This window comes from Leopardus geoffroyi, chromosome B1, assembly GCF_018350155.1.
Source record: "Leopardus geoffroyi isolate Oge1 chromosome B1, O.geoffroyi_Oge1_pat1.0, whole genome shotgun sequence".
Taxonomy (NCBI): Eukaryota; Metazoa; Chordata; class Mammalia; order Carnivora; family Felidae; genus Leopardus; species Leopardus geoffroyi.
Window position 1 is genome coordinate 170,772,722 of NC_059327.1, and position 27,939 is coordinate 170,800,660.

The 27,939-nt window shown below is 40.9% G+C and overlaps 1 protein-coding gene across 8 annotated transcripts in view; it reads right to left on the reverse strand.

Moving 5' to 3' along the window:
- LIMCH1 (LIM and calponin homology domains 1) overlaps positions 1-27,939 on the reverse strand; it is a 330,658-nt gene that overhangs the window by 158,364 nt on the left and 144,355 nt on the right. For all 8 annotated transcript variants that reach the window (XM_045474223.1, XM_045474232.1, XM_045474227.1 and 5 more), the window contains exon 3: positions 20,871-20,940. In XM_045474223.1, coding sequence (XP_045330179.1) covers positions 20,871-20,940 — 70 coding nt within the window. The remainder of the gene's footprint in view (positions 1-20,870; positions 20,941-27,939) is intronic.

Below are 27,939 nucleotides of genomic sequence, written 5' to 3' on the forward strand. Positions count from 1 at the left end.
TATTTTTCTCTTCCGACTCAAACACAATACCCCTTTGTGAGATTGCTAAGAGGGTACAAATAGCAAATCTGGGAAAAATTTCAGGTGAGAGATATGCATCAAAATATTTCATTTTTCTAAAAATACCTCTAAGTTGCTCTTAGCATTCCAACTTACATCACACTGCAATTCAGGATGATGAATAAAATCTGTTTCCCCCCTATGTTGGCAGTAACTCTGAGGTTACACAAAGAAGTGAAGTATCCTGTCCTATGACATTAACGTCCCGGGAGGTGTTGTCCAGTTCAGAGCAGTTGTTTTCAGGATACAAACAAGAGAGAAGAGGGGAGAGAGACCAATTCAAATTACTGCATCTTTGTTACCTGGTAGCCAGAGTTTAGATCAAATACCCAAGAGGTAACTCAGGCAATTTGGGAAGTCCCACAGAGAGCTAACCCCATAACAGCAAAGCTTGCACGATCATAACCAGCAGCCCGAGCACAGATAAATGAGACCCCTAAGGAAGCGTAACCACCCTAATGAGAGTAGACTCATCTAGTGTCCAGAGAGGAGCCTGGCGGCAATAGGGGATGTGTGTGGTCCAGGGTAAAATCCAGCACTCCCGCCCCACACCAGTGGAGACACATGAGAAAAGAGAAAAGAAAGATTCAGCCTTGGGGAGCAGGGTGAAGGCAATGGAATAAGTAGGTAAGCATTTGGCCCCCAGTGTCACCTGGGCCTCTCTCTCCTCTGCAGGCTTCTCCCTGCCACCCCAGAGTCTCATAGCCCAGCTGCTCCCCTCAACAGGAGCAGAAAATAGATGACAGCTAAGTTTTCTTCAAGTCCTGCCAAGAAAAACATTGCAAGGTTAAGAACACAAAAGGCTTCAAAAATCTTGCTACTGAGGTTCTTTTTTATAAATTTCAGTACACACACACACACACACACACACACACACAATTCGTTTTTAGTCAAAGGGTTCAAGAATGTTGACAATCTTTCAAGGAGTCCCTATGTTCTTAAACTCTTTCAACAGCTCTATTTGTTTTCAAAAGGGTCATAGATTTATTTAATAGCAGTTTATCTTTCAGCTGGCCCATTACAAGCCAAAGCATAACACAGAAAGCATCCAGCATAATCATGGGTTGGAGTTGAGGTGGTGGGGGGGGGGGGTGGTGTTAGAAACACAAGACCAAGAGTTCACCATGTTATTTGCTTCAGGAAAGCATGTCCATGGGCAAAAAGACTGAATTTCAGATAAAAAGATAGAAGTAAATGTCTGGAGAGGAAATATTTCCAAGGCAGTCTTGTTGACATGCCCCCTAAATCTGTCACCCGTGTGAAGAAACAACTAGGATCTGTGAAGTGATGGGGAGAATGATCATTCACTTCAGATACAGTAACATCCTTCTACCAAGTGATAAAAGCTTATCACAAAATAAATACACACCATATGCTCTCTATAAAAAGTATGACACAGAATGCCTTTGTTTTTTAATCAGAAACCTGGCCAAGACATCAGGACCCCAGAGCATAGCACTCCTCTGGGGTTCGGAAGCCTGCAGGGAGAGCTCAGACGTGGACAGCAAAATTGAGATGGTGACAACATTCCTTCATCTGCTGTCCAACTAGTCATGCTCATAATGCAGACAGAATGGTCACAAAGGATACATTTCAGTCTACTGGAGAGTACGCCAGCCTTGATCCCTGTGCTCAAAGAAAAAGAAGAAAGTTTCAACTGGGGACAGAATGGACCTAAAGGTTAACTGGCATATATTAAACCTGGTCTGTTGTTTTATTTGAGTAAATTTCATGAAAAATCCAACTGTTTAAAATTCAGGTTCTTGCAGGGGCAAAACACTGTCTATGCCGTAGCTCAAAGATGTCCCTAAAACCATACCATACCTAATACCTAAAACACTATTTCATGTGTTTAATGTTTTTACATTTAAATCTTTAAATGCAGGTTATAGTATTTCTATTAAAATACCTAAAGATATACTATATATATATTTATAGTAAAAACTAAATACTTTAGGCCAAGTTAGACATTCTGTGCTTAAAGGACACCAGTTGTCTTAGGGACTAATACTCCTCAGTAGGGAAGGAAGTGCTGGACCCACCAGCAGAATTAACACTTGTATCTCTTAGACACAGTCCCGTGGGTTACGTTCTCCCTCACAAGTCACAAATTTTAGCTCTCATCAAACCAATATGCCATTTACCAAAAAACATGCTGATGGTTCCAAAGATAGGACTGTTGATTACTTCTTGAAAGTCAACTGATCCCTTGACCATTATATTTGGTAGTCAGCTTTGTTTACATCAAAACAGAAGAATTCTTTAGCAGTAGTACGAGGAATACTTCATAATTTGTTAGTCCTCCTTTTCACTGTACTAGAGTTCGTCCATATAAGCACACTAGAGTAAGTTTTTCTCTCTTACTGTTAATACTTGCACTGATGTAAGACTGTCCACTGACATAAAAAAATGCTGTGGTCAGGTCCGCTCATAGTATCATAAAATGTAAGTTATGGAGGGATTTTTGGACAAAACTGAAATATCTATGTGACAAAAAAAACCTTACAAATATTTGTTTTACAGTAATGGAACAAGAGAGAAACAGGGAAAATAGGTCGACTTCTGGAAATAGGTAGCATGGGCTATTTAAGGGCAAAAAAAAAAAAAAAAAAAGCCAGGAAGAAAAAAAAAAGGGTGCTCAGCTGCCAGCCAATCAGTTTTCTCATTCCTCCCCACCTCCTTTCTGTTTTATAAGTCCACCTAAATCAATTTTTTCTCTTAGGTATTTCTTTTCTTCTTACTGATTTTTACTGCTAATTTAATTTATTTAAAGTTTTAGTCCTCAATTACCTTGTTTGAATAGTTTGAGAGTACATAGTACCTTCTCAGAAAACAAACTATGCACACACACATACACACACACACATATCATTATCCATAGAATACACATGCGTTTATATATATATATATCCATGGATATATATACATACACATACATCTCTCCCTATCCATAAATATGGATACATATCATATAAATGTGTATATATATCCATATCTATATCTATATCTATATCTATATCTATATCTATACATATCTGAGAATTTCCTAGGCTTCTCCATAGTCTTAAAAGCAAAATACAGCAGCAATAGTCTGGATAAAATCAACAAATTGGGAACTTATAAGGTTGGTTAGTTACTCTGGCCATGAAAATTCAAACAGAGGAGGATGAAATGAGAGTCTATCAAAAAAGACTCCAGCAGACTCAGGGCTAGGATGAAAATCCTAGGATGTGCAGTAAGAGGAAAGGAAACTTGATGCAGTTGGAACTGCGCTCCAGCACAGAGCAGCCGAGAAGAAGGCAGCAAACACAGGCCAACTCCTGGCTGCTGCTCAGATTACAATGTGGCCGAGGTAAGGTTTGCAGATGTCAGTCCTGGGGTCAGCTCTGGGAAGGGCAGGGGAACCTCAGTGAGTATCCAAGTTGTACCCTTTATGGTATATATAGGGACCCGGCCAACGACAGCCAGGGGGCTATTTACCAAACTCATTCTCCAGCACCACCCAGAAAAACGGTGTGGAAATCACTGCCAAAGCTTACAAGGGAATCAAACAGAACGAACTGAATACAGCCATGCAAAACATGTCTCGGTCATTTCATAAGCTCCACAGACAGCTGCTGTGGAAGAAATGACTGTTTACGGAAAACAGAGACCCCAGGAATTGATCCAGCTGCCAGGATGAAAGTAGAATGAGAAATTGTTAATTATTCCATTCCACAAATCGCACCAGTGACCTACCAGTTCTGGGCTGTAAGACATCTAAGGATACAACTGTCATTCCAACACAGATCTGGCAAAGTTGTGGGGATGGTTTCAAAGGGCTGGTATGGATCACTATTGAAGTTCTCCAAAGTAAGAAAAAAAAAAAGATTCTCCAGATTAAAAGATCAGAATGTTCTGCAGACTGCCAAAACCAGATGGAGAGAAGTAGCTCACATGTATCCTTGAATTTCCAAGAGATGGGAAGCTCCAGGCTCTGAAAAGGACAAAACAGAAGCCCACCTGCCATGGCAGTAGCCAGGAGCTGAACAGAGAGGGGACCTTGAAGAAATCCAGCCTTCTCCAATCTATACTCTCAAAATTGAGCTTGGAGACTCTGAGGGCCTAACGGCTCTTACCTCCTATCATTATAACAACCGCTTTATTTCTCTCATTCTTTCACTACTAACCTGTGTTCCTTTATGTTCCATGGCTTGATTATCCATACCATTGCTTTGGACTTCCCACCAGTTTCACAGGTCAGTCCAGCACCCATGCCTACCTACCATTCCCTGGAGAATCGGGCTTTGTACACCACTCCACACACATACACGTCTCCCCACTTCCTTTCCCCTCACTCGTTGTTGGGAGCTAAGCTTGAAAGCATCATTCTTTTAGGTCAACATACCTTTTTAATAGAGAAAAAGGAATATTGCAGCTGTATGCACTGAGCCAATGAATTCTTAGTGCCCAATGGAGTCTAGACCACAGCATCTGTGACTGTGTTTGTTTCAACACTGAATAGCCAATGTTTAGTTTAGTACCTGGCATCGAGTAGGAGCTCAATAACTATTTGTTGAGAGATTATAAGTAATCTTTTTTTCTCCCTTAAATTCTACTTTATTCTTCTATTCTCAAGTTATTCTCTGTACTAAACAAAGGCGGGTTTATAAATCACTGAAATCATGGTTTAAGGGAATTACTAAACTCAAAAGACAGGGTCAAAATCTCAAAAGTTCCCAAATTCATCCCAATACCCAATCCTCTTCCTCCCCCCGCCCTCCCCCTTTTCCTCCCACTTTTCTTCTTCTTCATATCTGGAACCACAACACAGGGGGGAAAAAATCTAGGCTCTTTACCTGTATTAACTTATTTAATCTTCATGAAAACCATATAAGGCAGTTACTATATTATTCCCATTTTACAGATAAGGAAACAGAGGCCTCAAATGACTCAGTAACCTGCCAATGAGCACACAGCTAAATCACAAATCCAGGATTTGAATTTAGGCCATCTGATTCCAGAATCACCACCAGCTCTTCATCACCACACTACAATGCCTCCTGAAATACAGCTGTTAAGAAAACTAGCCGACGGCTGTGAAGAATTATATCCTGGCCATCCGTTCAATAAAACATTTATTGAGTGCCTACTATATACCGGATGCTGAAAATACCCCCAACAGCCATGATCGCTGTTTCTATGTCAGAGTCAACATTCTCATTGCTAGCCTCATTGCCACTTACCATATCTCTCAAACAGTAAGCATGCAGAATCTGTTAGAGTAGGAAATTCAGTAAGAACCATTCTTTTTCCTTGTCTTCATCTTCTAAAATTCCTTATAGAAAAGTCATGACTCCTGTCAGCATGATATGGAATTCTAGCAAGAGCCATTGGCAATCTGCAACAGCCTCGAGTGGCACAGACATTGAAGGGAAATAAAGAAATGAATAAAATGGTGTCTGGAAGTCCCTTTCTGCTCTACTGATTGAAGAGGTGTGTTGGCAACCTTTCCGTGCTCTGCTTAATAGCCAAAAAGGCAAGCCAGACAGAGAGCCGTGTATTCTTGCGCCTTCTTCCCACCCTTGGAAAGGTCTTCTAGGCTAGAAGGGGGACCCCGTACACACCTAACACAAAAGGCAGGAGGCAGAGTGGCAGGTACCCCAGGCAGAATCCCTGAATAAAAGGCTGGCTGCTGACGCGTGCAGCCTCTGTTCGGTCTGACCTTCACATTGAGCAGGACCCACCCATGCGGTGCAGAACAGTCCCCTTCTCCCGGGGGCTGCTGAATCAGCCAGGCAGGGAACAACCCGAAGGGAAATTTCAGACTCCCGAGACGTTTGGTTTATTCAGCACCATGAAGGAAATAGCAGCCGTTCAGCGAGGAAATAAAAATGAGGAGCTGGCTGAATAAAGGTGATAAAAATAGATTTTCCGACTCTACGAAGATGAATCATTTTGCCATGGGGATTCGCTAGGCTCTGTTTCAGCTTGGTTTTCAACCCGGCCTCATAAATTTGCCTAAGGAAAATTTCCTTCCTCTAGATAACCAGTGCCATGAAGCCGTTAGCATTCAGACAGGTCTGACAGGATTTTATTAGAGAATTGCCCAGAAATAACCTCCGTGCCTTCCCCAGCCTGCGATAAATACTGACTTTGAAGGACAAGGTTCTAGGAGGGCTAGGTTGGGAGAAGCAGCCCTTGAACCCAGACTCAGCGTCCCTTCAGACTCTCTCCCCGATTTTCTCCGTTCTTTCCCTCCTCCTCTTCAGAAATGGAAATTTTTAGAAAGCAAGGGGTCAGTGGAGACAGGAACAGAACGTGAGACGGGGCTCAGGTGAAAGTGCACCTCAGACGTATGCAGCCATGTTTTCCCCATGACGCCACACGCTGTTGAGGCCCAGGCTGCCGGAATAAAGCTTTCAGATGCAACAGAATTGCTTTTAATTCACAAAATCCTTGCAACTCTTCTTTCTTTTGATGAACTAAGTGCCACGGAAAACCCCAAGAGAAAAACAAACCAACCAACAAAGCTTTCCTTAGAGAATGAAGAAGAATTAAAAGCAACAGGTAGTAGAAATATCAGGGGACAAGGTGAACTCTCTAGGAAAGTAATTGTGGCAGTATTTTCGCCACATAAAAAGGGCATACAAAGGAACTTTTTTCTAAACAAGTGTTAAAATTGAAATAGCTTCCTTCCTTCTCTCATGGACACCCATAAACATGTACACTTGGTGGATTTTACTTACCCCCCCAAGTCCTCATATTCTGGATTAAACTCCAGCGTGCCCACCCGGGGAGACGGGCAGGCATCCCTCCTTGGTGCTCCAACAGTCAGTCCCCACACAGCAGCTGCTACATTCCTTTACACTCCCTTTCCCTAAACTGTCCTCAACACGGCAAACCCAGCTCTGCCCAGGAGCAGGCTGCAGCAGCCTAAAGTGCTGATGCAGGGAACGGGGAACTTACTGGAAGGGAGCGTGATTGCCACACCTATTGGGGAGGGAGGCGGAGAATTCTGCTCTGTCTGAGGAAGGGGTACGGAATCCCCAAGAGGTAGAGATGCCCACATGCAGTTCTGCAGGACAACTCTGCGACTGTTGCTGCTGGTGCACAGTAGGCACCAGATACTATCAGTCGATGTGGATCTGGAACAGGCACCCAAGAGGACCTGAGGGACAAGAGTTCAAGTCCTGACACCGAACAAAGAAGCTGCATGACCCCAGGCAAGTCACTTCTGAGTCTGTTTCTTCATTTGGAAAACAACGGTGTTTCAAAAATATCTCTCTCGACAGCTTCTGGTTCTGAAATGCTAAAGCCATCGTCACAATCATGAACATAGTAAGTAATAAGCACAGATACCATTTGTTGAAAACCTACTCTGTGCCGTCCACCACAGTAGGCATTTTACATATATCATCTCATTTAATCCCACAATAGTGAGATGAGATTTATCAACCCCATTTTATAGATGAGGAAACTGGTGAAGTCACTCCATGAATCCCCACGAAAATAAAGAATCCTCGTATCTACTCAGTGGTTTGAATTTAGATGTAGGCATTTAATCTTTGTGCCTGAAATTGAGATGACATCTGAGAATGGAATTTCTGCACTGTTGCGTGATTAATGTGTTTACGACCCGCTGCTGGTATAATTCTGAGGTAGTAGTATTTACGGTTATGACTGTTCGTGCTACTGCAAAACCCATTTCCCACCTGTTGTTTTTTTTATTAAACCTCCCTAAAGGACATGAAATATTTCTTTGTGCAGATTCTAAAAACGGGGATCCTGAAATAGGTGAACAGAAAGCTCGTGTGTGGATTGACTGTTTGGAATCTTCGAATGCCATAACACGCAGTGTTTACAACTAATTCCTCATTTGTAAAAGTTCATCCGATCGCTATGCCAACAGACTCAGTGGTATCCACCTGCCATTTATTGATACATCACATGGCAGACTGACAATCAACATTTATTAATAACTTCCGTGTTTCTTTGTCTATTTTATAGTTTCCGTGCATTATGCTCTATTGTATCTTTATCTTCCTTCTATTTTTTAAGTAAACTTTTTACTGCAGTACAGTTTTCAGATTCACAGAAAATTGCAGAGAGAGTACAGAGAGTTCCAGCATAACCCACCCCCTGCACCTGATAACTGCTACGCTGCACGTTCGACACGGCTAATGAACGAACGTGGGTATACTACTCTTAACCAGACTCTATGTTTTGTTTGGATTTCATTAGCTTTTCCCCTAATGCGCTTTTTCTCTTCCGAGATCCCATCAAGGACACCACGTTATTTTTAGTTATCCTATCTCCTTCACTTTCTCTGGACTTTCTTGTTTCTCAGACTTTCCTAGTTTTTGAGGGCCTTGACAGTTAAGAGGGCACTGGTCAGGTATTTTGTACTTCATTTTGAGTTTGTCTTGTATTTCTCTCATGGCTAGACTAGGGTAATGGGTTTCAGGGAGGAAGATGGCCGGGGTGAAGTGCCATTGTCGTGATGTCAGGCATCTTGGTTGTTTTTTGTTTTTTTGTTTTTTTGTTTTTTAACATCTTTGCTTATTTTTAAGAGAGAGAGCACGCAAGCATGAGTGGGGAGGGGCAAAGAGAGAGAGAGAGAGGCACAGAATCCGAAGCAGGCTCCAGGCCCTGAGCTGTCAGCACAAAGCCCGATGCGGGGCTTGAACTCCTGAACCCCGAGATCATGGCCTGAGCCAAAGTGGGACGCTAAGCCGACTGAGCCACCCAGGCACCCCAGTCATCTTGTTTTTTTAATAAACGGAGAAAATTATTTAATCAAATCAAAACTTTAAAATGAATAAGATTAAATATCAACAATTCCTAACAAATGATAAATTAAATACCAACTAATTGACTCAGAAATATAACATTTTATATTGGCAAGAGAATGACAGAGAAGGAGGCTAATTTTTGCACCCACTGAGGTGATGGGAGGCTTAAGATTCCAGCAGGAAGCCAGCTAATTACAAGAGAGGTGTCTAGCAAGTTCTTTTGAAACTCTTGCCAAGACAAACTTCCTACAAAAACAATCTCAGATTATGGCATATTTTAAGAGAAGTCCTGGTTCAACCTAGCGTGGTCCCAGCCTTTCATACAATGCTTGCAGATATTAGGTGAAATTTCTTCCTGTTGTCAAACAGCAGAATCCCTACAACTCCAGGTTTGGAGCGTAAGCTAAAACTTTACAGTAATTTCTTCTTGAGGTAAACTATGACTATATATATATATATATATATATATATATATATATATATATATATATAAAAGAAGTAAAACTTAGACTGAAATATGTATTTCCTGCTATTATATATTTTTTCCTCACAGTTCCTAACTGAAGGTCTGTTCCTGAGGGGGATAAAAGTGAGGAACTGATGTAATGTCACAAACTACTAAATGCTGTCCAATGAAAGATAAGGGAGAACAAGTGGTTTCTTTCTTCAAAGAATGGGTTTTTTTGTTTTGGATTTTTTTTTCCCCCAGGGACAGGAAGGGGGGGGGGGGGGAGGGGACTAGAAAAAAAAAAAGTTTTATAGCACTGCTATATATAACCTTCCACCTCGGCAGAGACACAAAATAATTATGGAAACAAGCTTGGAAAAATAATTTGTGGTGCGTAAAGAGGATTTTATCTAGCAAGTCTAGGCATTCATAACATATGCAAATAAGAATTTAAGTGCTCAGCTGGTTTACTCACTGTTAGGGGCTAGATTGTGTACTCCCGTTCCCCATTTATACGTTGAAGTCAGAAGCCCCAGTAACTCCGAAATGTGACTGTATTGGGAGAAAGGGTATTTAAAGAGGTAATTGAACTAAATTCAGTCATTAGAGTGGGCCCTAATCCAATATAATTGGTGTCCTTATGAGAAGAGATTAGGGCACCGACACACACACACACACACAGAAAGGAGACCACACGAAGATGGCTGTCTGCAAGCTGAGGGGAGAGGCCTCAGAAGGAACCAACCCTTACATCTTAGATTTCCAGCCTCCAGAACTGTGAGAAAGTTAATTTCTGTTATTTGAGTCCCCCGGGCGGTGGTACTTTGTCACAGGAGCCCTAGCAAACTAACCTGCCTACCTAGTATTAAGAGGGAAGGATCACAGAATATAAAAGAGGCTAGAGGGTATGGGATTGGTGGGATATTATACTTCAATGAACAGTCAACTATACGAAGATCTTTCTAAGTCACGATCTGTCATAATTTTCGTATCTAAGTACGATTATTAAGGGCTCCTCCCGTGGTCTCAAACTAATTTCAACACCTCTCCTTCCTCCTCACTCTCTCTGCCAATGTAGCTCACACACTCCAAAGATAAGACTATAATTTGGGATGGAAAAGCTTCAAAGCTTGTGGCTTCCGAAAAAGAAATAATTTGTCTTCATATGTATGTAAGCATAAGGATTTAACTTCAAAATAATCCATTCATTAACCTCATCCAATTTTTTCTAACTTTTTCCTTGAGTTCCAAACCAACATTTCTAGTTGTCTGCCAGACATCTGCACATGAATGAATATCTCTTAGATATAGCCAACTCAATATGTCCAAAAGAGAATTCATCTTTTCTCTTGGAACCCACCTCTCATCCCTTGCTCCCACGATGCCTGTTAATGGCATCATTCTCCTCCAAGTTGTTCAAGTCCAAAATGTAGATGTCATCTTCCTAAGATTATTTATCATATTTCATCAATTCTACAAAGTACATTTTTTTAACCTCTGAAATAAAGACGCATCTTTCCATTGCTGGTGTCTAAGTGCTGTGCCATAATTTAATTGGCAGTTTTTTCAATTAGTCATACTTTAAAAAATCGTATGTCTTATAATTGATGGCATATTCTATTCAAGGAAAAACACAGAAACATAAGTCCTGTCCCCTCACCTCCACTCCCACCGTTTCTACCAAGATTTAGGTGCTCATCATCTCTTATTTGGACTACTTGTCTCCTGATTGATTTTTGCTGCTGGTCTCTTTACACAATCTGCTTTCCACATAGCCACCAGAGTTGTCTGGAACACAAGATTCCTTTGTTTCCAGTGGCTCTTACCACATACAAAACTTGTCCAAACACCTCCAGGTGGCATTTTTGGTCTCAGCTTGCAATTCCTTGTCCATTTTCCACCGCATTGATTTCTCTCAGGGATCCTGAGGCTCCAGCTGCAGCCATAGGCAAAAATACTATCCCCTCTCAGACAAGACCCAGGCTCTTGTGCCTCAGAACCTTTCTCATTCCGTCCTCAGAGGCTAGAATGTGCTTCCCCCAACTCCAGTGCTCCTCACTATTTGTGGAAGCGCAGTTCAAATCCCACAACTTCCTAAGTTCTTAATCTCAAATAGAATGTTCTTCCTTGTTCCTCCTTGAAGATTCGATTTCATTAACATTTCACAGCCTACCTTTCTTAGACCTTATTTGTGTATTTGTCTCCCAGAAGGTGATCTCCTGAGAGGCAGGAATTATGTCTTGAGTCACAAGTAGATTTTTACTTGGAAAGCAAAAGAGAACACACCATCTCTCTTTGGTGTATGCGTGCAGAAGAAAACTGGAAGACAGATCTTAGATGCCATGCAAGAGAGGTGGGCCAAAGAAAACTGTGTTATCTTTAAAGTCCTGTAACTATAAGAGATGCATTTTCAGGAAAAGAAGAAGTCTATGCCCTGATTTCTCAATAAACATACTATATCATTCAATGTGGCAGGCAGCTTCTGAATAGTTCCCAGTGACCCTTCCTCCTGTATACAGGTCCTATGTAATCTCCTCTTGAGTGTGGGCTGGATTAGTGACTTGGATTAGTGACTTCTTAATTAATAGAATATGGCAGAAGTGATAAAATGTCACTTCTGAGATTATGTTATAAAGGACTGTGACTTCCATCTTGTTTGCTCTCTCTCTCTCTCTCTCTCTCTCTCTCTCTCTCTGGTTCTTCTTGCTTGCTTACTCTAAGGAAGCAAGCTGCCACATTGTGAGCTATTTTATGTGAACAGGCCTACATGGAAAGGAACTGAGGATGGCTTTGGCCAACATCCTGCAAGGAACTGAATCCTGCCAGTATCCACATGAATGAGCTTAGAAGTAGATCCTTCCCTAATCAAGTCTTGATATGACATCGGCCAACTCCTTGATTGTAGCCTCCTGAGAGACCCTGAACCAGGGCCCCAGCTAAGCCATGCCCAGAGTCTTGACCACAGGAAGTATGAGGTAATAAAAGTTGCTTTAAGCCTCTAAATCTTGGGGTCATTTGTTACACAGTAATGGATAACTAATACACTCACCAAATAAGAAAATCAGAAGGTAGACATTAAACACAGGATGAACGGGAAGAACAAAAAACTCTACTGAATCTTCCCAAGTACTCAAAAAAGATGTGCAAGGAGACTAACTTATTGGTTGGATCCAATCACATTAGTAGTAATCAAAGTTACCTTTCACTCTGTCCAACTCACTGGAGAATGGTTCTCATCAATGGTCACATTTTCATGTTGTATTCCCTATGTGGCCAAGACTTTTGATATTCAGTGGGAATATTCAGTGGGATATTCAGTGGGATATTCAGTGGGATATTCAGTGGGATATTCAGATATTCAGTGGGAAATAAACCTAGAATAAACCTCAAATGTTACTTTAGCTCAGAGAAAGCCAAAATGTCTTTCTGAGGTATTTGGATTATATTCCGAATGCAGTGGGCAGCCATACAAAGTTATTTGAGAGGATAAGAGACGTGAGACAATCTGTACTTTTAGAAGCTACCTGTGGATGCTGTTACAACGAGCAGTGCACGAGCCATACTGACTTGGGGGAGGGGCATCAAATAAACCAAGCACCCTCTAGGTTCATACTCTACCATTCAACTGAATGCAGGATTGAGTACCTAAGACCTCGTGCGTTTTGTTGTTGTGTTTCCTACAGTCTGGGTTCTGTTACGTCCAAACCTACTAAAACGCTAACCACCATCCCTACTTTGGTACCAAACTCAAAAGCAGCAAACTGAGCGCTCCTTCTGTGTGTGGTATGGGAACAACCCAGGTTTCTCTCACCGTGCCAAGGATGAGGATAACGGAACGCGTGTCATTAAATTCAATTTTGGCTGAGCTTCTTCACATGATCTATTCATTCCTTCTCAGCAAAAATACCTCCTTCACACAGAACATCACTCACTTACCAGCTTTTACCTGTCCTCTAAAGAGGAGCAAGACCACCTCCAGAGAACCCTCATCATACCCTGCAACTACCACAAAGAGCAGAGTGAGGCAGGAAAAATACCCTGAGTGGAAGCATTCCAAGTCCCTCCTCCTCCCCTGGCCATGAAGGAGAATTCTCTGTCTGCTTCTTACCGAGTTTTTGTTACCCAGAATCAGAACCATGTGTGAAGGGGGAGTTGAAAGGAGCTGAGAGTAGTGCTTGCTTTGCACTAGAAAAGGCTGAGGGTTATTCGTGACACAGAAAGGGATTAGAAGCAAGACAGACAAGACCTCGTACAGTGTGAGTTTGGAAGATTTTAGGTAGTTGGAGATGGAGAGAGATTTGAAGTGAGTTGGCAAGCATGAGGGGTGTGTGTGTGTGTGTGTGTGTGTGTGTGTGTGTGTGTGTAAAGAGAGAAAAATAGAGAGTGTTTTAGAAAGTTTTGCTGCATGTTATAAATGAAATCACTCTATGACATTCTTTTGAAAGATTCAGTAAAGATTTCTAATGTTCTTCTATTATTTTATCATTTGTTGAACCGGTGCTTCTTTGACTACGATGCTTGAGGTGTGGCCACATGGAGAGTGATTTCATAGAAGAGTAGAAATACTACATTGAAAACAGGACACTGTCTCAATTTGGTAAAGTTAATAAATCTTAAGCGAGAGGGATGAGAAGTTATCTTCTAAAAACATATGCTGTCTCCTCAGAGGCTGTCACCTCCAAAAGCGGATGCTCGGGAGTGCTGAGGTTCAATGATACCGCGCAAGGCCTAAAGGAGATAGTGCAACACGGTAGAAAGGGCACGGTCTCTGGAGTTGGGCAAACTGGGATCCAAATTTCAATTCTGCCTCTTATTTTTCGGAAAGCTGGTAACTTACTTCTTTGCACTTTTGTTTCCTGACACGTATAAAGATACAGCAATAACTACAGTGCAGGGCAATTGTAAAGATTAAGGATGATCTAGCACCATACCTGACACATGCTAGGTAGTGAATGTATGACGGTGATCATTCTGGTCACTTACACCTCTGGCCTCCCTCTGTGCCTGTTCTGCCTCCCTCCTGGCCTAAAATGTTAACTTTAACTGGAGGAGAAACAGAGGCAGAGAACACAACTTGGAGCAGCTTCTCCTGAGGACACCTATAAGACAGATTGCTGAAGAGAAGGGAAATGCTTGAGAAATTCCAAAGGCAGTTGTGGAATATAAACCTAAAATATCAGACACTGCTGGGGATGAGCTGAGACACACAAGAGCTAACCTCCAGGTAGAATTTGCAGGAAACCAGCCCTTGGCAGACAGACACCCAAAACACCTGGGACTCAAATTTATGGTGTTGTCATCTTCCTAAAATTATTAAGTTTGTGTAAGGGCTTTCACAACTGCTACTCAGTTTTCAACAGCTCCGTGCATTTGCCTTTTGTCCTGAATAATATTTTTAATCTTCTCATAATGTGGAAATCTCGACTGCCTTTTCATCTTTTCCCCTGCTCTGACCTCCCTCGAAAAATGAAATATCAACTGTTCTGGTATCAGTTTCATAAAATAAAGCAGAAACCCCCGGAAAGCTTCCTAAAGTACACAAAGTTTATGGAAATTTACATTTGTATCCATTTCAGGAAGCTCTGCTCTAAGTATATTTGAAATATTATCTTTTGATTAAAGAAAAATACATCCTCTTTCTAAAGAATAAGTTTTTGAGTGGGCTAGGGTAACTAAGTGGTAGGACAATTTGGCCAGTTTCATTTCTGCTATATTCTACTGAACTCCAGCTAAAGTCGAATTTCCAGCATTCATCAGGCAAAGAGACGTTCCATGAAGTAAAGCCTTTTATAGAGCTTGGGAAGATATTTTGAAAGTAGCAGCCAAAAGGAAAGAAGGAAAAAGAGAGATGAACTTTATCAAAAAGCAAGTCTTTGCTCTCTCCTCTTTCTGGGAGCATTTATGAGTAACACAACCAGGGAGGAGGGTGGCCTGGGCTCTGGATCCATCTCAGCGTTTTCTCTGTGTGATCTTGGGCAAATAGCTCCCCTTTATAGACCCACATGTCTTCATCTGTAAAACAATTATCTCTGAGATGCCCTTCTAGCTGTAAAATTCTCTTTTTCTCAGATCACTTTCATCCTCATGGATTCACACGCAAGATCAAGCAAATATTTCATGACAGCTCTAGAAAGGTTCAGCACCCGGGGGCAGAATCCCCAAGTATCATCTCTTTCCAATTATACTTCACACGTGCACACACACACCCCCACATACACAATGGCTGTAACAATTAAAATCTGGGCAAGAAAAAGCTTAATCCCTAAATTCCTATTGTTAGCAAGGATTTCGTACATTTGTGTCTCTCGCACAAAGTCTGTTTCTGGGATGAAACAATTTAGCACCATCTCTAACGACCATTAAATTGAGTTTCAGGATGTGGCTCGATTGTGCAATCCTGACCAACTGGCAGATTACAGGGCAGCGTTTTTTAAAGTCTTTGGTATGCCAAGACCTAAATTTGAGGTCTTTCTCTCTGGCAAGAGCTAACAGTATCACTAACACCTAGAAAAGAATGCACACATCTGCAGGCAGTCACCACGCGGCTTCATGTGTCAGCAATCGTTACAGAAGAAACCCAGACCTGGATCCAGGGTCTTTGCATTCTTGCCAGGAAATCATTTTCAACTACTTTGTTTTAACACCTTCACCCCTGAATTCTTTGTAACCACAGCTCAACTCAGGGGCTAAAATACACCTATTCATGCTTTGTAAATCTACACGTGTTTATAATTTGCGATTGCTATGTGAAAACACACTTTTCTATTTATCTTCAAGTCAAGCAGCTGGGCCATCTTAATGGATTCTTCTCAACACCAGGCCATTAAGACACACAGGCATGGGTTCCAGGCATGAAAAGCCCTCTTGCCACGCTTCCTAGATCTCCATAGCCCCCGCTACTGAGGACTTCTTGATTACTAGATGGTCAGTGAGCTGTCAACCCCTGACAAAGTTCAAAACCAGCCTAGAAGTCTGTAGGTGCATTTGAGGGGCTCTGTCTGCTTTTTCCTGTCACCAATAAAAGAGGAAGAAAATGTCACGTGAAGACTATGCCCACATAAAGGACTGCATCTCTGCTAACCCAAGGTGGCCTCTGCCATCTTCAAATCTACTGCTTATTCAAGACCCCACCCAGTCCCTCAAGAAAAGATAAGAGAATTAATGTTTTTTAATCTCCAACTCTGTATTGCAAATTTTCAAGCCTACCAAAAAGTTGCACGAACAGTACCATGAAAACTCTATACCCTTTCTCTAGATCCAACATTTTGCCACATTTCCCTTCTTTCTTTTGTCTCTCTCTGTCCAGTGTATGTATATATAAAATTATACACTGCATACACTGACTTCTTTTTGCGGAACACTTGGAGGATTAATGTACACATTGTGACACTTCATCTCTAGATACACCTCCTGCCATCAAGAGAATTCATTCCCCTAATTATACAACTATCTTTGACAATATGCTTGTCACATGCAGGAAGTTCAATACTGAGAGAATACTGTTATCCAATATTCAATCTACACTCAAATTGCCCCAATTGTCCCAATAACGTCTATCATAGTTGCTCCTTCTCAACCAAGGATCACATGTCCTTTGGCATATCTCCGAAGTCACCTTTCATCTGTAACCATTTTTCCAGGCTTTGGGAGGTGTTTTCACAGTATGTCTCCTCAAATTGGATTTGTCTGATTGTACCCTCAGAGTTGGATTTGGCAGACACTCTATCGACGTGATGCTGTGACTTCTTAGTGCATCACTAGGACACCTTACATCAGTTGTACCCATTATACGTATTGGTAAGTTTGATTATGGCCAATCAACTGTTTAAAGCTACAATATCTTAGCATGAATACTAAACCATTTACATACCTTCTATTTCAAATTGTTAACAACAGTTATTCAAAATCTTACTCCCCAAAGCGTATTTCAACAGAGCTATCTTTGATCTCTCTAATATATTAAGTCATTTTTCCTAAACCAAGAAATGCTAACTGTATTCTATAATAAGACTGTATGCACCATAAACATTAAAGGCTTCACCAAGGAAGTGGGTCTTGATAAATAAATGGGACTGTGTCAAGAATCCAGGGGGAAAGCATTATATTCATAAGAAGTATCATGAGCAAAGGCATCGCGCATGAGAGTGAATAATATTTGAGGAACTATGGGTTGACTGTAATAATCCAGGCAAGAGATGAGGCCTGCTCTAGGCCTTGTCTGGTGGCCAAGGAGACTCAGACAAGCGGACAGATTGGAGAAAGTTGCCAAATTCTCTTGAGAGCTGAACCGGGCCTGTGCATGTCTATGATGCCTTTACTGACATTGGGAAATTGGTGAGTGGGAGTGGTCATTTAAGTCTAATTTGAATTAAGTCTAATTTGAATACGTTAAGTTGTGGTGCTGATAGGACATTGGGATGGAGCCGTCCAGTAAACAGAACAAGAGGTTCAGAGTTCAGGAGAAAAAAAAGTGGTGAGCAGTGATGATTTGGGTCACTGTTATAAAGAGCTGGAGTCAGGGAGACAGACAAGAACATGGGTACGGAAAGGCAGCAGACCATAGGTTTGAAGAGAGAACCTAGAAGGACATTAACAGAATGGGGGGATGGAGGGGAGAAGGGTGGCAGTTTTGTTTCTTGCCAGGACCCCCACTACCGCCCTAGTTTTTGGCAATGTTGTTTTGAAGGTAAACGGAGGAGAGAAAAAGGGTTTGACCAGATTTGTAGTTTCAGGAATCGTTAATGAATGGGTAGCAATTAACTATGCTTATACAAGTACTTTTTTGAACTAAGGATAACTCTGTTGTGTGTTTTTTCAATACCATCAAGCAATTCACTCAATTCTGACACTATTTACTTGGAGAGAGTGTCAGATCCCACAGGTTAAGGGCTCAGTTGCATAAGACTTGCCCCTCTCCCAACTTCAGATGCCAATCCCAAAGCCAGGTTGTTACCTGTGCTTCTGACCAACAGGCTGTAAATCTGAGGTTCCCATGACCCCCTTCTTGGGCTTGATTAATTCGCTAGAGTGGCTCATAGAACTCAGAGAAATATGTGCACACAGTTACCAGTTTATTATAAAGATATTATAAATGACACAAATGAACAGCCCCATGAAAAAGTACATAGGGCAAGACATGTGGGAAAGGGCAGAAAGCTTCCATGCTTTCTGGGACCACCACTCTCCCCGAATCTCCATGGGCTCACCAGCCTGTAAGCTCTCCAAACCTCTGTCCTTTTTGGGTTTTTATGGAGGCTTCATTGGCCATTGGCGATTGAACTCAATCACCAGCCCCTCTCCCTTCCCTGAAGTTTGGGGGTTGGGGCTGAAAGTTCCAGCCCTCTAATCACCTGGTTGGTTCCCCTGGGAACCAGCTCCCCCCACACCCCTTAGGGCTCTCCAAAAGTCACCTGTTTACATAAATTAAGGTGTGGTTGAAGTGGGGGCTGGGAGGGCTTGTTATGAATAACAAGATACTCCTTCAAACCTCAGGAACTGGAGCTATTTCAGGAACCAATGACAAAAGACCAAATATCACTACAAAGATCCTCCCCGCTGCTGTTCTTGTTGCTTTGGAAGTTCCAAGGGTTTTAGGAGTTCTGTGCCCGAAGCGGACAAAGACCAAATATTTATTTCTTATTATAAATGACAGTATCACAATAATAAAATGGTAAAGAAGATGTAAGTGATGAATAATGAAGGTAAGTGAGGAAGTATTATTTGGAAAACGGCAAGAGAGAGAAAAAATGATGGAAAGGATAAAGTAAAAAGGACACTCAAATGAAAAAGGAAAGAGGAGAAATAAAAGTCAAGGACATAAATGGAAGCAAAGCAACCAGAGCCCCTTGTTTTTGTGACTCGAACTCCTGCCTGCTCCAAGTAGAGGCATCATGTAAGAACAACATTTGATCTATGATAAGAAATGATATAAAGATCAATGCACATGTCCTAAACCCTTAATTTTACTAAAATGATTTATGATTCGCATTTGAATTAAGGTTTCAAAACTCCTTCTCCTTAGCTTTCTGGACCCTGGGCTACTTGCTTCTGTTGACATGGATTGTACTGGGACCTCCCTTGACTTCAGGCTACACATTTTGTTCCGATAACATGAAATCCCAGAGTTCCAAGGTCAGGAGATGCCACAGGCTTGGGGCCACACAGATATTTGTCAGCATCATTAAGACTATGACCTTAACATCTGGAAGAAATGGACTTAATAAAAAGTTTTAGAATAATATATGTACACATTACTACATATATAATATATAATACAGATATATGGATTACTTATTTTATAAAATTATTCAAATCCATTCCTTCCAAATCTGTCTATCTATCCATCCATTTATTAACTTACTTGGCTACATGATTCTGATAAACAAAATTAGAGGGGTTTTTAGTGACTAGTCACCAGCTTACTACTAACCAGTATGGGAAATAAAATGCATCCACAGAAATAGCAATTATTATGATAAAAAAAATCAACTTCGTTAACTTGCTGAAATCAGGTACCTTATTACCATGACCCTCACATGTTCTCAAACACAGTTTTTTTGCGGGGGGAGGGGATACATCTAATTTCTTTCTTTTTTTTTTTAATGTTCATTCATTTTTGAGAGAGACAGAGCATGATTGGGGGAAGATGGATACATCTAATTTCAATGAGTCATCCTGATATGGCGGAGAAATTTTTTAACAACAACCAATAAGGTCTATGTAGGAGGCTGCCTAAATTCTTGACATTTTTTTTCTAATTGCTTTTTGCAAAAACCACATGCAGAGAAGGAGGTCACAATGGACACAGTGAGTCCTTACCAGGCCACACATATCCTCAGCTTTTTGTGCACATGTGTATGTGTCCACGTTCCTTCCAGAACTAAGGTGTGTTTGTCTTCTTGATCGTCCACCTTTCCCCCCTTTTTACATCAAAGGCAACATCAACTAGAGAATTAAGATTAGTTGCCAAGAGTTAGGAAACATATCAATGCATAAAAATCTGCCTCTAGCCACGTGTGAATATGTGAATTTTGTCTGTTTAAACGGACAGGTTCAGAAGGGCAAGGGCTTTGCTTCAACAATTCTCCAGATGACGTAAGGATCACTTTAGTGTCCATTACGTCTTTAGAAGAGTTGGTCTACAAATGTGGTATTTAAACACAAGTAGATTTTAAGGTTGAAAACAGCAGTTTATGATGGAAGTGCTGTTTGTTAATCATGAACTTCTCTTTCCTTACCCCCACTCCCCTTCCTTCCAGGGGAATGCAGTGAAAAACTGAAATCATTACAATCACATTCTTCCCCTGGGGTCAACCTAATTATCATACTCTCACCTCAAAACAAATTTACCTCTTTAAGAATGAAGGTTCTTATCACTCATGGGAAAAATACAAACAAAGGCTAAGATGCCATTTAAGCGGAACTGCGATCTTCCATTTTTAAGTGACCTCTCAGTTTAATGGATTCAATGCATTCTCATTCAAGTGGAATATATATTGCAGGGGAGCACTGTAATAAATGGCACTGTCATGACCCTTAGGTTAGAGCAAAGGAATATTGGAAAATAAATCTCAATTCTGGATACTCACCAATCCCGCAATGGGGGTAGGCAATCTATTGATCTTTTTAACAAGTCCTGGCTTTATAGCATTCAGCAACCTGTCACGAAAAAGGCAGAATGTCAAGTGAGACATTAAAGCAAGATGGATCACACAAATCACCTTTATCCGGGGCTATAGCCAAATTGCTGAATAGGAAAAGTAGTGAATTTAAAGCATGTAGTAAATCTCAGTAATCTATGAGCCTTCATGCGTACAAGTGAAAAGCTTTGCCTACGTCAAGTTTGTCCAGAGTGGGCGAAGTTTTAGAACTTAGAAATGTTGGGAGAGAAGAAGGGATGGAGACGGGGAGCTGTATCAAGGGAAGGGACAAGGATTCGAACAGGAATGGGGGTGGGTGGGAACTGTCTAGGATTGAAGCCAACTGTTACTATAGGCAAGGCCTGTTCCCAAATTTCCTGGCCAAGGCAGGGGTCTCTCCAGGAATGCATTAAGTTCAGGAACCAACATCTGTCTTTGCAATAATTTGCCAAGACTAATTCTACCTCCAGACCCTTTTGCTCCTTGAGAGTGGCTTATTAAATGTGGGTGATCTTCACTTAAGAAAGGGAAGAATATGTTTAGCCAGAGGTTAACCAATCATGTCTTAAAGATTCTAAATAAGGCTCACCACAATTCCCTAGGTACAGAAGATATGTGAACAAAATATTTGGGGGTGGGGGGGTAAAGGTTAAAATCACGTAAAAATGGTAATATAAGCAAAGGAATGCAAAAGAAACCACTATAACTACTTGTCTTCAGGAAATAGTTCAGAGTGAAAAGAAATAAGGAAGGCAACCTGTAAAACGAAAATAGGGTTGGCACTGGGATGATGTGGTGGAGCGTCGCATTTGCAAACCAGGTTATTCAGAAAGGAATAGTTGAAGGTAAGGAGATGTAGAATGCGCGCATTTATTCCCACAGTCAGGAATTAGAGGAGAGGCCATCGGGTAACTTATCTCAGGATGCAGTGCAAAGAGAAACTTAGGCCAGGGGTTTATTACAACTCCGGGTTCCACATACTACAACCCATGGGCCGAACATGGCCCAGTGCCTGTTTTGTAAACAAAGTTGTAGGGGTGCCTGGGTTGGTTAAGCATCTGACTCTTGGTTTTGGCTCAGGTCACAGTCTCACAGTTCATGAGTTCGAGTCCCACGTCGGGCTCTGCACTGTCAGTGCAGAGCCTGCTTGAAATTCTCTCTCTTCCTCTCTCTCTGCCCCTCCCCTGCTCACTCTCTCTCTCTCTCAAAATAAATAAACTTAATTTTAAAAATTTTTAAATAAAAAAAAGTTTTACTGGAGCACAGCCATACCCCTTCATTTATGTACGGTCTACTGCTGCTTTTGTGACAGCACAGTTGAGTTACTATGACAGAGAACATATGGCCCACAAAGCAGACAATTTTTCCTATTTGGCTCTTTACAGAATAAGTCTGCCAACTTCTGTTACAATTCATGGAATCCGAAATTATAAAAAAATTCTGAAGAACCTATGCTTGATAGATCTCTACAAATCAGTAACAAAAGATTCATTGAAACAGTATAGTGAATTAGTCTTAAACACAGCCTATGTTTGACTCTGACACACTGCGTATTAATGAACTGAGAAATATTGCCCTGGTGCTTATGACAGACAGGATAGTGGTTTGCTCCAAGGATCAGTTGCCTGTTCTTGGTAACTTTCCCTGCAATTCCAACACACTGCCACCATCAGGCACCACTCAGAGCAGACGCGTACCCATTCGCCTGCCAAGAGTCAAGACGGCACTCTTTTCATGACCCCACTTAGTTTTAACCGTGAGTCTAATCTTTTTTAAAAAGCGCTTCTTTGTAACTTATTTTGGAATTATTGGTTTTTTATGTCAGAAGACAACGTGTTCTCTCCTCATTTTACCGCTTAGAAAACTGAAGCCTGATGATGATGATGAATGAGTAACTTCTCCGGAGCTGATTAGTGGTATAATCAGGCCCAGCACCCAAGTTTCCTGGATCAGCATGCTCTCTTGGGCAGTGTTAATGTCCCATATCTTATGGTTTAAAATAAGCAGATAGATATGATGTACCCAAAGCAAAGTTTTTAAATATATGAAACACTTAAGATGTGTTACTTTTCTCACTAGTTCTTAACAGTGCCATTTTAAGCTGGATTTTAAAATGTTTTCTGTGCACATTATTGATAATCCAAAAGGATATACAATAGAACATAAGTCTCACTGTGACCCCAGTCTCACAGGGCCCCAGACTATTCCTGGAAGGTAACCTTAAAGACCTTGCAAAGAAAATGTATAAAGATATATATATATAGATACATAGATATATATCTATATATATATATATAGAGAGAGAGAGAGAGAGAGGGAGAGAGATAGATATGTATGTGTGTGTGTGTGTGTGTGTGTGTATATATCTATATATATCTATATATATATAGATATATATATATATATATATCTTAAAAGGACAGATGTAGCAAATCATACCCACTGTCCTACACCCTGCTTTGCCACTTACCAATATTACTTGGAGGCTGAACAATGCACCTTTGAGAGTATGCCTTATCTATATACGTGGACCTGTGTCCTTTTTTTTTTTTTTTCAACGTTTATTTATTTTGGGGACAGAGAGAGACAGAGCATGAACGGGGGAGGGGCAGAGAGAGAGGGAGACACAGAATCGGAAACAGGCTCCAGGCTCTGAGCCATCAGTCCAGAGCCCGACGCGGGGCTCGAACTCACGGACCGCGAGATCGTGACCTGGCTGAAGTCGGACGCTTAACCGACTGCGCCACCCAGGCGCCCCCCTGTGTCCTTTTTTAATAGCTGTTGACTGCAGACAGATATGGAGCTGACAGGGTTGAGAGCACTGGCTCCAGAGTCCAACTGGCGAATCCAAAGCCCAGCTCGGCCATTCACTAGGAGTATTACTTAGGACCAAGTCCAATGACTTCAGTTTCCTTGACTATAACACAGAAATACAATAATACCAATTGCACTGGCATCACTGAGGCATAAATGTGACAAAATATGTAAGGAGCTAGCACAGAGCCTGGTGCATAATAAGCTCTCTATAAATGTTTCTCTACATTTGTGTGTAAGCATTTATTTTATACTAATTCAATTCATAGCATTTTAGATCAAGCATCTTCTCTAATGCTTTTAGATTTTTCTAATGAAATAGAAATACCATTGGTACAAGATCCCCAAGCTTTGCCGCTGATTAGCCAAAGCAGAAAGAACAACAAACACCCTAACAAAGAATTTATAAGTTAAAACTCTTCCTTTAAAGAGGCACCTTTGTATTAATAATTTTAATAACAATGCTCACCAACCCCTCTTTTATCCAGGTTTAGATTTTTCAAAGTCTTAAGTACTTCATTATATTTTTCCTTTGTAGAATTATAAGGCAGAAATCTTTCCTGTCACATGGTGTCAAAAAAAAAAAAAAAAAACAACTATGATTCTAGACCTTAATTAAAAGAGCAGCAAATAAACTATGACATCTGTCAAAATGTTTAACCACAAATTAAAAAATAAAATGCCAAAGTATTCTTAAAAGATCAAGGCAGGTATATTTTCTAATATAAACATTGCACCTGCTCTGTACACAGTTTACAGTACACAACAATAGAAGATTACACTGAATTTACATTGCAGGAATGCCCAACACCTGCTTATCGTGTATTTTGCATTAAACCAAGGACGTTTCTTGCACGTTTCAAAATAAAGCTATGAATAAGAGTCAAGGATATTCACTTGCAATTTAATTGAAAACCACGATTGCCTTCCTATGTAAACTAAAATATAAATATTTTCAATAAATACTTACTGATGACATACTTTAAAGAGATGATGATATTTCATATTCATGAACCTTCTGAGATGTACCAGCTCCAACTATCCTATCCTATAGAGACAGGTCATGTATTCATTCCACCATTTTTTTAAAATTTTTTTTAACATTTATTTATTTTTGAGACAGAGAGAGAGCATGAACAGGGGAGGGTCAGAGAAAGAGGGAGACACACAGAATCTGAAACAGGCTCCAGGCTCTGAGCTGTCAGCACAGAGCCCGACGCGGGGCTCGAACCCACAGACCGCGAGATCATGACCTGAGCCGAAGTCGGACGCTCAACCGACTGAGCCACCCAGGCGCCCCCATTCCACCATTTTTATAGAAGAAAAGACTGAGCTCCAGGCAGATGTGAAGACCTTCATGTCTTAGGGACAGGACAGCCTTTATGTCTTAGGCCAGTCATTTTATACTGAAACTTAGCGCTTTAGAAAGTCCGGCTTCAGTATGTACCATCAAAGTACAACTCAACACACACACACACACACACACACACACACACACACACACACACACACAAAGAGAAGGAGAGAGAGAATGGGAGAATGAACCTTTGACACTTAATCAATAGGAAGGTGTAGTGACTTTGGAGTAAGTAGTCTAGGTTTTAAAAGCTAAATTGAACACTCATTAGCTATGTGCCTTTGGGAAGTCACTTGATCAGAATCTCAGTTTTCCCTTATTGGGATTCCCAAAACGGGGATTTTGAAAACCTCACTTTCCATCCAGGATTATAGTGAGGAGCCAGTGGGACAGTGCGTGTTGCTAGCATTTGGTAAGTGGAAATTTGCATATTCATACTCATTTAGTATACTGAGCATACCTCTTTCTGCTAAGTAAGTTCAGGTCATCTTAGTTTCAATTTTTCCATCAGCCAGCTGCCAAAGACTAAGATAAGTTTTACTTATGTTCTTTCTCTGGCCACATTTGGACAAAAATCTTACATAAATGAATCAACTCAACAAATGTGTATAGCTTGCCTAATATATGTGTGGTCAGAAATGACTAGAAACAGGAAGGCAAGTCATGATCTTGGATAATCCTCAATTATGAAAAAGTTAATGACATTAAAGGTAAGCAAAAATACATGTGTTTCTTATACAATGGAAATTAAAATGGTATCTACTGAACTCACATTCTAAATCTGAAACACACTGTGACCTATTTCAAGGAAGGATATTTCATATGTTCCTTCACGTACTCAACAAATATTTATGGAGCATGCATGATGTTCTGGCCTGAAGCTCGGCACAGGGTTATAAAGGAAGGCAGGAGAGACCCCAGGTTGTTTCCTCATGGGGCATGCTCACTAGTAGATTTAAAACCCACAGGAAGACCAGAACTATGCACATATGTGGTTCATTGTCACACAACCTAATGCATGGCCATCTTGAGTTTTTGGGAAGGTGAATTAAAGACATGCTCTGCACAAATTCTATGGAATATAGTTCTTAAAAGATTAAAGATTCGATTCCTTAAAGAAACAATTGTTGAAACACCTAGGAATTATGCTGATGTTCTGATTAGACCACAGGCTGAATTTATTAACTCTTTGTAACACTTAATATCCAGCTGTGGCAACCCTCAATCTTTGTTTAATGGTTATAAAATACAAACTGAAGAAATTTGTTCTTATCTGTGATTAAAAAGAAAAAACCTCAAACCTCTACTTCACTCTGGTTCATTCTGATTCTTCCAGCAGCCAATATAATAGCTCTGCAAGGGATGTAACACTGAGAATATAGCTACACAGGATACATTACAAGACCATCCAGACATTAGGAATTATACCAATGAGAAGTCTGTTACTGAACTATAACATAAACATTAAAGGCAAGATTTTTTTAAAAATTGCAGAATTCAGCTTACCCTACAAATCATTCAATTTATAAATTCACGTCTAATAATGATCCTAGAGTTTGGGGGAGAGCAGAGAAGCTATCTAGACCTTGAGCACAGGGTTGGGAAGGTCATGCTTAATCTCATGGGAAATCACTTTATTCTTTGCAACAAGAGATTACATCACCATCTCATTAGCTTGGTTTGTACAGCTGCAACAGGCAGCTATGATCACAAAATTACCTACCTTGTGTCTCTTTTAATTTGGCTCAATAGTGTTTTTCTACGTGGTTTCCTTGATCACTTTCTGAGTTTGACTATGCATCCTGAATGAAGGTGTATGCACTTTCATTTAATCTAACATGGCAACTGTTTTTGAACCTAAGCATGAGATCAATTTAACCTTGACTATAAACCTGTTACAGATGTCATTTTTAAAGACTTCTTTTTAGAGTTGCCTCAGCAGAAGGATAAATGTTAATAAACCTTCTGAGGTCAAAAAAAAAAAAAAAAAAGGACTAAACTGTAGGGAAAAGCGAAACTTGAACCAAACAAGAGTTTTATACGAACAAAACAGTGATGGAATGTAAATTGCCATCATTAATATCTACCAAACGTTTGAGGGGTGCTATGCATCATCCAGAATGTGTGAAATATAGGTCTATTTAAGCCACCTGCATTGAACGTACTCAAAGAAGAGATCAGGAGGGCTTTAGAAGGTTTTTGTCTTACAATTCCAAGAAGTCGGGACCAACTCTGTGAATTGTTCAGCTCAGCAATGCTGGTATTCTAACACACCTCCTGTGGCAGAGAAAACCCACCACTTGTCTCCTTTTCCTCCTGAGCACATATTTCCCACCTTGGCTACATTTTCCACCCTCTTCTGCAATTTTCTGTAGCCATATAACAGAGTTCTGGCCAATGGGGTGTAGGCAGAGTAGTATATATCACACGCAGGCCTGCCCCGAAAACGCCTCCCAAGTACTGTTCCATTCTCCCTCTCCTCCAGCATTTACAGGTTAGATGTTGACACCCAGGAAGACCTGAGAAAGAAGTCACGTGCTGAGGATGGAGTCTCAATCAGCTGGGATCCCTGAACCACTGCCGGAAGCAAAGTCATCTCCACTCTTCCCTGTCGCCAGAAGTGGGCTACACAAGAGTAAGAAGTACATTTCCATGGTTTTAAACCACTGAGATCACAGCATTACCCTCCCTATCACAGATAGGTCTTTCTCCTGTAAAAAGGGGCCCTACTTTGCCAAACTATACCCAAGAAAATCCCGTCCTAAAATGCAGAATTGAACGCCTGGCACATCCTTTCCTCTGGGGCTCACTGGGAGGGCAGCTAGAAGGGGATGAACTAGCAACTGA